At 53.2% G+C, this 9,775-nt stretch overlaps 1 protein-coding gene across 1 annotated transcript in view; it reads right to left on the bottom strand.

The window, feature by feature from the left end:
• The window catches only part of Hs1bp3 (HCLS1 binding protein 3), a gene marked incomplete at its 3' end in the record, with an annotated part of 30,874 nt that overhangs the window by 16,723 nt on the left and 4,376 nt on the right, over window positions 1-9,775 (bottom strand). The window contains exons 2-4 of the mRNA XM_031356901.1: window positions 9,115-9,280; window positions 5,398-5,605; window positions 2,727-2,949 (exon numbers count right to left, since the gene is read on the bottom strand). Of these exons, the coding sequence (XP_031212761.1) occupies window positions 2,727-2,949; window positions 5,398-5,605; window positions 9,115-9,280 (597 nt within the window). The remainder of the gene's footprint in view (window positions 1-2,726; window positions 2,950-5,397; window positions 5,606-9,114; window positions 9,281-9,775) is intronic.

Raw genomic sequence — 9,775 nt, 5'->3', positions numbered from 1 at the left:
ACTTGACCCAAGCTGGAGTTCCTGAGGAGAGGAACCTCAGCTGAGAAAAAGCCTCCCTCAGATTGTCTTCATGGAGTCTGTGGGACATTGTCTTGATTAACGACTGAGGGGGAAGAGCTCTGTCCACAGGGGCGGTGCCACCTTTGGGTAGGTGGGCCTGGGTTGTGTAAGAAAGCAAACTGAGCAAGCCAGGAGGTGCAGTGCAGTGAGCAGTGTTCCTCAGGGTCTGTGCTTCAGTTCTTGTCTCGAGTCCCTCAGGGAGGGCCCTAAAGCATAAGCCAAGTAAAGAGAGCCATGGCCTTTATCCCAGCGGTAGAAAGCACACCAGAGCGCCAGGCTTTGGCTAAGTCCTTGCTTGTCTGAGGCTTTTGATTGTCCTAGAGTAAGGGCCCTCGCTCTTGCCACATTGCTGAAAGATGCCTGCGGGTGCCCTCAAGCCCTGGTTCTGCCATTTGGGGCTCTATGAATGAGCTCAAGCCACCTGACTCTAAGAGACTCCAGCGTCCTACTACAGAAAACAAAAGCAATGCCCGGTATCGGCCTCCCAGGGCTCTGCTTCCCATGTGGCTCAGGCTATGGACCCAGAAAGCCATTTGGCATGTTATATAAATCTTTTCACAAATGAAGCAGGAGAGGAGTCATTGGCACGGAATGCACTCAGTGAGGTTCCCTATGCCCTCGAACCTCACCTGGGCCCATACGAAGCATATACACATGTGTCCTGACGCACAAGGCAATTTACTGCTGTGGGTCACAGCCAATTTCAGAAGTGCTGTCTCAGAGGTAACATGAGCTCCCGCAAGCAAATGCCAATTAGCTCAGTTCCTGGCATTGAAAAAGCTCTCGGAAAAACATTACTTATTATGCCTGACAGCCGATAATACCAACTGGGTGTCACATGGGTCCTTAAAAGAAAATCTGGCAGGATGGGGAGTCCTCTTGGTGCTGTGTTCCCAGAATCCAGGAGCCAGGGCCCCCCAGGAGCACAGAGCTCGCTGCAGGTGGTCCCGGGCTGGCTGTCAGGCTGCTAAGACCTCTGCCCCACCCCCACCCGCAAACTCTGCTACTAGAGTAGGAAATTCAAGGCAGCACTTGCCAACCCCAAGAGCATTTTCCTACCCAAAAAAGGAGCCACTCTGCTAACTGCGTTGTTCAGCCAAAGGCTGGTGCAGCCTCAAAAGCCCATTTCAGCTTGGCACTACTCATGGTTCCTTAGAACCACAGATGGCATGAGTTCAAACAGTGCCTTATCCTTAACAAAATAAAGTTCAAGCAGGGACCCAGGGCTGGGCGAGGCCGATAAGGAGTGTGCATTACAGGCATCTCCCCATGTCACCCCGGTATACTTACTGCCTGTCCCTTGGGGACCAGACAGCCCCCTACCCCCACCCCCGGCTGGAGGGTACTAGGAGGACGTTGATTCCTCTGGGGCCCGCTGAAGATTCCGTGTCTGGGCAGCTTTGCCCAATGTGAGGCCTCTGTGGTGATCCTATATGTGATATATGGCTCACATATCACACTGGAGGAAGGAAGGCCCGTGTTGAGTAGTCACTGATTTGGGGGACTTCATTTTGTATGTCCATTACACTGAACTCGCCTCTGTCCGATTCTTTGGTGACTCTAGTTTCAGGCAGGCCTCTCTTGTCTGTATACTGGGGCTGGCAGTAAATTCCTAAGACCCATTTGTCACAGTGCAGAGGAGGGTGCCCTGGCCCATGGTGGTCTGGTTCTGCTGAGACTAGAGTCTACGACGACAGCTAATGATAACATCTATGTATACTAGGCAGTCTTCCCGGGATTGCTCGAGGCAGAAGGGACTACCAAGAGCCCATTTACTGAAGAAAACTGAAGAGGCAGATAGCCAGGGAGCCTTGGCTACCGAAGGATGGAGCTAGAATTCAGGTCCCAGCAGTAAGCCTTCAACTCAGTGCCAATCCCGTCCCGTTCCCCACCTTCAACTGATGCTTACAAGGCAGGGAACAGATGAGACTCAGTATGGGAAGTACAGAGGACCATGCCCAGCACAGAAAATATTAGTTGCTCTTTGCTTGAGCCAAGAAGGAAAAAAACTATTCTGGGATGGCTGAGTAGCCGATTTCCATTAGGGGAGCCATTGTGTTCCCAGGCCACGTCCACTGGAGGGGCTGTGGCGGGAGATGCCTGGCTCTGCATCTCCTCCTCCAGCCTGTGCCCTGTCCCCATGGCCAGCACGGGGAGGCCCATGCAGCCAGCGCTCTGGAGCCGCTAATTGGCGGGATGCCTCAGAGAGGAGTAAAGCAAAGAGAGTACCTAGCTGGATTGCGTCTTCATTATCTACTGGAGTGGGGTGAGTGTGCGAAGGGGACACTGTCCCGTCATGTCACTGCAGTCACCACCTGTTAGTGCTTACACCCATGTTCATGGAGGCCTCCGACTGTCCTGGAGGAGCCGAAGGAAGTCCTGCCTTACAGAGGGTGAAGTATGCTCTGGGGGCAAACAAGTCACATTGCCACTCTGCGAGGAGAACCTAGGTCCCAATGCCCGTAGACTGGGCCCAGCAGTCTGTACTACCGAGTTATCATGGAGTTAACTCTGTGGACTTAGCCACAGATGGGGGATATCGCTAGCCCAGCCACAAAGACAGGTGATACTGAGGTGGAGCTGAGCCAACTCTCTCGAGCACACCAGGTTAAAGCCCCACAGCCCAGACCTTTGAGCAAATGACATCCGAAGAAGTGGAGACCTACCGCATGATGCCCAGAGGATCCAGCACCTCCTCCTCCTCCTCCTCTTCTTCCTCCAAGGACTTCTCCACATCCTTGTGGCTCAGGCCCAATGTGGGCGGATGCACTTCATCCTGTTGCTCAAAGAAGTCAAAAGCCTCATCACTGTCCCCTGGCTGGCTGACTGTGTCATCCAAGACAGAGGAATCTCGGGTGGCTAGGCCTACAGCCCCTGGGGATCTGGTGCCTGTGGAAGAAAAGGAAATCAAGAGCTTGCTGTCCACGTTCAAGGCGACATCACCACACCCACCCGCCCAAGCCAGGTTCTGAGGCTGAGGGCTTCCTGGAACCTCCTGGGACCAAATTCTGCTTTACTCCAAGTGGAGGGTCTGGATAGTACCAAGTGCTGTGCTATCCTACTATGTGATGTGGCGCCAAGGGAGCCTGCTGTTGCCTTGGAGACTGTCAGAGCAAGCCTAAGGCAGGAGTTCCCAAAAGTGTTTTCAAAACTTTCCCCAGGGAGACATACCCAGATAGAGTACCACCTGCAGGACAAAGGAACGCTTCTACCCATGACTGAGTTTAACTGGGGTTACTTATAGGAGCACAGGCTGCTTGTAAGCAGTTACACTATGTAAGAAAAGCCTCTTTCTTAATAACTGTTAACTTTGTGTGTGTGTGTCTGTCCATCCATCCATCTGCCTATCCATCCATCCATCCATCCATCATCCATCCACCTGTCTAGCAACCTATCTATCCATCCATCCATCCACCTGTCTATCCATCCATCCATCCATCCATCCATCCATCCATCCATCCATCCATCCATCCACCTGTCTAGCTACCTATCTATCCATCAATCCATTTGTTTGTCTTTCCATCTGCCCTGTCTGTCCCCTGGGGAGCGGTAGGGCCTTGTGAGCCCCTCCCACCCATATGAGGGAAGGTTAATAGACCCAGTCTTTTTCGAGATAGGGTTTCTCTGTGTAGCCCTGGTTGTCCTGGAACTCACTCTGTAGACCAGGCTGGCCTCGAACTCAGAAATCCTCCTGCTTCTGCCTCCCAAGTGCTGGGATTAAAAGCATGCGTCACAGACCCAATCTTGTATAGCTCACATCCAGGTAAGTGGTTACAGCTGCTAAGAATTCAAGAGGGCAATGAATGGCTGTGTCATGCCAGAGGAGAGCTTGCCATAAGATAACTAACCCACTAGCACTGTTAGTGCCTCACCCACTAGCACAGTGGTGAAGCGCACCAGCCAATGTACAATCAGGCTGGACTAGGACTATCTCTTTCAGAACGTTTAACAGTAATAAATCTGGCAATAAACTCTGCTGACCTAACCATAGACACACAACTCCAAGAGCCTGCAGTACCAGATTACCACCTGGATGAGTGCAATGAGCATGTGGAAGATCCCAGAACAGATGGGATCACCCCAGGACAACGGGGCTAACATCAGTGCTTCTCAAAGCATGGTTCAGAGACAGGTGTCTGTGATAAGTTAAGTTCAGAAAAAAGAAGCAAGGCCCAGAGATGTCCATAGAGGCTCATCACCACAGCCTCTGAGCACACAGTATTTGTCTGTGAAAGGCTGAGAATAACTAGTTAGTTATCCCTTAAAACAGTCACTTAAAAATTAAAAATCACTCAGCCAAGTGTGGTGGCACACACCTTAATCCCTGCATGGGAAGCAGAGGCAGGTAGATCTCTGTGAGTTCGACGAGGCCAGCATGGTCTATGTAGTGAGTTCCAATGTAGCCAGGGCTATATAAGAAACCCTGTCTCAGCCAGGTGGTGGTGGCGCACGCCTTTAATCCCAGCACTTGGGAGGCAGAGGCAGGCGGATTTCTGAGTTCGAGGCCAGCCTGGTCTACAGAGTGAGTTCCAGGACAGCTAGGGCTACACAGAGAAACCCTGTCTTGAAAAACCAAAAAAAAAAAAAAAGAAAGTAAAAAAGAAAACCCTGTCTTGTAGAACTGGAGATCCATAGGATTAGAGAAGAGCAAAGTTAAATGACTGGCCAGAAGATGGAGGGGTGAGGGGAGAGCTAGGCTCCATCCATAGGTGTGGCCTGGCCCTGCCTTTCAGGGAGGGCAGATGCTTTCCCAGGGGGACTTAAGTAGACAGGAGGGGGGTGGTCTTTTGACCACTACCCCCTGATGTTAGGCTCTGTCTGAAGCACTTGACGTGTATTTGTTCATACAACCCCAACAGTCTCCATCAGAAAATGACTTCTCTTATAGAGAACACTGGTAGAAGGCAGAACGGGGGTGGGGAGCTCCCTGATGCTATACTGAAGAGCACGAGGTCCTCAGTGTTGGGAATATGGGTGTCAGACACCCATAGTCTCTATATGGGGCATGGGCTGAGCGTGATGCCCACAAGGGACCCGGCCAGCCAAAGCATGGTGTCCCCAGGCTGACAGGTCTGGTTGGCAGGAGGCAGAGCAAGTGTATAAGTGAAGGGAGATACACATCGAGGGTGGTCAGGAAGGCCATGGTGAGGCCACTCTGTGGGCTGGGTCTCCCACTCACCATCCAGGCCAGGGGCTTATTGAGGCCCAACTCCCTAAACATCCCTGCTAAAGCTCACAGGCCATGGAGGGTGGCAATGGGCCTCCCACTGAGTCACAGTGGTGAGATGGGTTCTGGGATGCTGAGACCTCACGGACATGGGACAAAGTCTTGGGTACCTAAGAATTCTAGCAGCTCTGGGCTGCCTGCCAACTGGGCATCCTTGGAGACACAGCGTAGAATCTCATCAAACATGGCTCTCCTTTCCCGGATATCAGACTCCCCGACAAACAGGACCTTCCTAGGCAGTGGGGGCAGGCTGGCTGCTGGGTAACGATTGTACAGTTTCTGGTAAAACTCCTCAATCTCGCTGTACTTTTTGGAGACCTGGAATGAGAGGAGCATGGGGTTTCCTGAGAGAAGAACCAAGGGTGAGAAGCTTCCTCACCCTGACCAGATACGCACCTGGAGCGGGCCTGCCTGCTGGCCCTCTACACACCTCCCAGCCTCAATCTCTGGTCCCCAGGAACATCTCCGAGGCCCAAAGGAAAGATGTAACAAAGGAGTGATCTAAGGGACTCCCGTAGGTCCACGTAAAGGGCTTTGACATAGGGACCTGAACCTGGCCTGCAAATGACCATGGCTTCCATCTATTCTGGGCTTTCTGAACCCGAGCAGAGTGAGTTTGGCACCTGGCAGGTGTCAGGCCATCTTGTGATAGCACTGTGTGACCTTTGCCCAGCATAGAACAGGTGGGGCCTGTCCTGACATGCTGCAGAGGTGAGTAAGGTTAGCAGGAGTCAATGGTGCATGGGAGTCTGGGTGAAGCAGGCCACAGCTCCTGCTGCTACTACCAAGTGGTCCAGGGTATCCCTTGAGTCTCTGAAGGCAGTACTTGGTTTACCGTAGATCATGGGATAGCCGCTCTGATGGATCCCATCTGCCTCCTCTACCACGCTCCGCACCTCCCCACAGCTCAGTGAGCAGGCATTTGTCAACACAGAAATCCCCAGCTGGCTCTGGACCCCATGCGGTGAGCAGCCAAAGCCCCATGAGGTTTGGTGGTGGCACTCCATATGAGCTCGGGCAAAAGTCACTTGCCTTATGCCACAGCCTTCACCAACACCCTCGATTTATCTCAGTCCTGAGCTCCTTGGTGATTCTTTTGAGGCTAGGCCCATCTCCCCAGGAAATATGTGGCAAGGATGTAGGCATGGATGACCTGCTCCTCCAGGCCTGGCTGTACCACTTTGAGTATATATGCTAGTGTTTGGCCAGACTTTGGATGTCCCCATCATTTGGGGCTCAGGAAGGCAATGGTGGTTACCTGACAGGTTGTGGGCCACATCTCAATAACCAACACATCACCCAGTGTTAAGGTCTTAGACCTCCAGGAGATGGTTGTGTAGGGGCGGGGGTGGGAGGGAAGGAGGGTGGAACCTCAGAATCCTCCAAGTGGGGGTTCCCCTGGGATAGGTAGCTGCTGTCCATAGTTGAGAGTCACTTGCCTGGTTCTGGAACTTTCCTGGAAAGAACCCCCAGGGAAAGGGTAAGGAGGATCCCCAGTGGACCAGCTAGCTAGGTGCTCAGGCCGGAGTTCTGAGCAGTGGACCAGCTAGACAGCTGCTCAGGCCGGAGGTCTGAATTGCCCTGAGGATCAGGCAGCTGCAGCCTGGTCACAGCGAGGAACGTGCACCCCCTGCTGGTCTAACTGCTCCATGCAGGCTCAGGCCACAGACCCACAAGCCAGGCAGTGTGAGGGACAGGAAGGGGAGCTTTAAGCCCAGGCTCCTGGCACCATCTAGAGCTCTCATCCGCTTGTGTTCTAGCCAGAACATCAGGCAGCCGCCAGCAAACATGACAAGGACAACAGGGAGCTGAAGTGCCAACCCAAAAGTACGCAGTGGCTCTGTGTAGCAGGCAGTGTGGAGCACTAGGCCAGCATGACACTGCCTCTGCCTTCTGATACGTACATACATACATATATACATCCGTGTCATGAGACACGCAGGGTGTCTGCCAGACTTCAGACATAGTTCTCCTCCCTGGGGGCTGGCTTTAACCTCATGGCTAGCAACTAAACACTGGCTTTTATTAAAAAGTATATATCCTGCTAAGGAGTGGACACAAGATGCTCGATAATTCTTTTAGCTAACTCATCAAATTCTAGGGGGAATTGCAGACCTGGGAGCATAACTCTGGCCTACACCCCTTGATACCACCTTTGCCCTCTCAGATGTGTGAGTCACCATCCTGTATGTGCATGCCCACCGTGTACATGCCCCAGCATGCTCTCCACAGGGCGTGGGCATCACTGTTTAGGATAAAGCGGCACTAGTGTGGCATGTGGCGGTGTCACAGGTGACCTTTCATTCACCCTGCGCTGATATGCAGTCTTTTGTGCAGGACAGAACAGGCTGCGCTGGACCCCGAGGGATCCCGGGATGCTGCCTCTCCCTCGGGCCTCAGAATCACTGGGTGTACCTGAGCTCAGGTCAGACCACCGGGAGCTGCAACTGGCCCCTCAGAGAAGATCCACATTAGAACACAGCGGGCCCAGACCCCGTGGCTCAGGGTCCACCTGGGTTTGATCAAGAGTTGGTGTAAGGAGAGATCAGATGAAAAAGAGCACTGTGGGAGTACTCTTTCCTTTCCTTTTCTTTGGGCTGCCTGGAAGTGCCGAGCCGACCCGCAGCAGCCGCTCCCCTGTGGTACTAAAGGACCGATCCCGAGGCCTGTCTTTCCTGCTCACCAGGTCTGGATGCCTTCCAGAAGAGGCCAAAGAGGTAAATAAATGTGTGAACCCATTAGGCCTTTAGTTGAAATTCTCTGTTCCCTTAGCTTCCTTGCCTTCAGTCACCCAGCCTTCCCTTCTGCCTTGACGATTGGCTCAGCTGTCGTTGGCCTGGCTGATGTTTCCAGGACTTCCTCTCCTCAGCCCCTCTCCCGGCTCTCTACCTCTGTCTGCTCTCTGGGTAGCTTCGCCCACTCCCAGCTCTTAACATGGCCTCTAAGCCGAGGACTCAGGCCTGGCCCACTCCTAGGCTGGGCTTCCCGTGTCCACCTGGTGGGTGAGCACTGCACGCTCACCGCAGCCTCTAATGTGCTCCTTGCCAGGGTTGCTGATCTGGGCCATCTGTACGCTGTAAGCATCTCCTTCTCTCCTTGCCTCTTATCCTGTTGTTTCTGCTGGCTCCTGGCACGGAGGCTTACTATGTTGTCCCCAGAACCAGGTGTCTCTTGGCCCCAATGCTTTGCTGCCACTGGATGCTCTGGTTAAAGGCAGACACGACGGGCACTTCCCTGCTTAAAACTACACATCCGCAAGACAAGCCCAGGTACAGCCCGAGGCCTGCATGCCATCTACCCTCGTTTCCTCCCATGTCATCCCAACCTGTGTCCTCTTTCTGGGACAGTCTTCCCTCCTCCCCTGCTGCTTAACCTCATCTGTTCTTTTGAGACAGAGCTTCTCTGTGTAGCTCTGGCTGTCCTGAAACTCACTCTGTAGACCAGGCTAGCCCCGAACTCGAGAGCTCTGCCTCTCTCTGACTCCTGGGTGCACCATCACCACCCAGCAACATCATCTACTCTTTAAACCACTGTCCTGCCTTCACCTCTTCCAAGATGTCGCCAGCATCTTCTCTCCAAGGTGTATTAGGTTGTTCCTTCTACACATTCCCAGGCTCCCAGCCACCTCCGTCACCATCTATGCCTCTTTACAAGTCTGCCTTCCGATGGACTCTAAGCACAGGTCTACTCTGGCATTCCTGTCATCCCTCACAGTCTAGCACTCCAGACCCTGGATGCGTATTGTATAGAGAAGTGTAATCACTCTGAGGGGCAGACATACCTGCCTGGGCACCCTCAGAGCATCATGGCTAGGGTCCCCTGCTCACCAAGAACTGGACAACATCTTCGGGCCGGTGCTTGGCTGACTTGAACACAGCCAACCGGGTCACCACCAGGATCTGGTACTCCACATGGCCGGACATCATTTTACCCCGCACTTCTTGGTGCTGCGGTACAGTCAGGTCAAGGCCCGTGTGTGCATTCTGAACTTGCCTGTAAAGCAAAGGGAGGCAGGTCAAGATCAAGTGCAAGGCTTCAACAGTGAGGTGCAGGCAGGAGGTCAGTGGGCCCAGTCACCAAGTGCTAGGTCATTCAGTTATGCGTCCTTGTCAGTCTGTCCTTACATTCTGAGGGGTTAGGGGTATGTAGACCATGAGAGGAGCCTGAGTCTGTGTAGACAGAGCAGGAATCCCCAGGGAATCTGGACAGACATACTTCCTCAGTTCTGAAAAAGGCAAGGTTCAATAGAGCTGGCCCAGCTAGGCCAGATGGTCCTGTCTGCCTTTAACCAGAGCGTCTAGTGGCAGCTTGGAATGACATATGAGGCTGCAGGGAAACAGTGGCTTCCTCCTCTGCATACCCTTAGGGGACAGACACCAGTGCCTGAGTACAGTCAGAACACTCTCTCTGGGCTGCAAGGATGCACTGGCTAACCTGTTGCTCTCGGAGAGCTGTGAGTGCTTACCAGAGCCCACGGAGTGTTTTTTT

This window comes from Mastomys coucha, unplaced genomic scaffold (genome assembly GCF_008632895.1).
Source record: "Mastomys coucha isolate ucsf_1 unplaced genomic scaffold, UCSF_Mcou_1 pScaffold6, whole genome shotgun sequence".
NCBI classification, from domain to species: Eukaryota; Metazoa; Chordata; class Mammalia; order Rodentia; family Muridae; genus Mastomys; species Mastomys coucha.
Note: the sequence above shows the minus strand (reverse complement) of the source record. Positions and strands in the feature narration are given on the sequence as shown.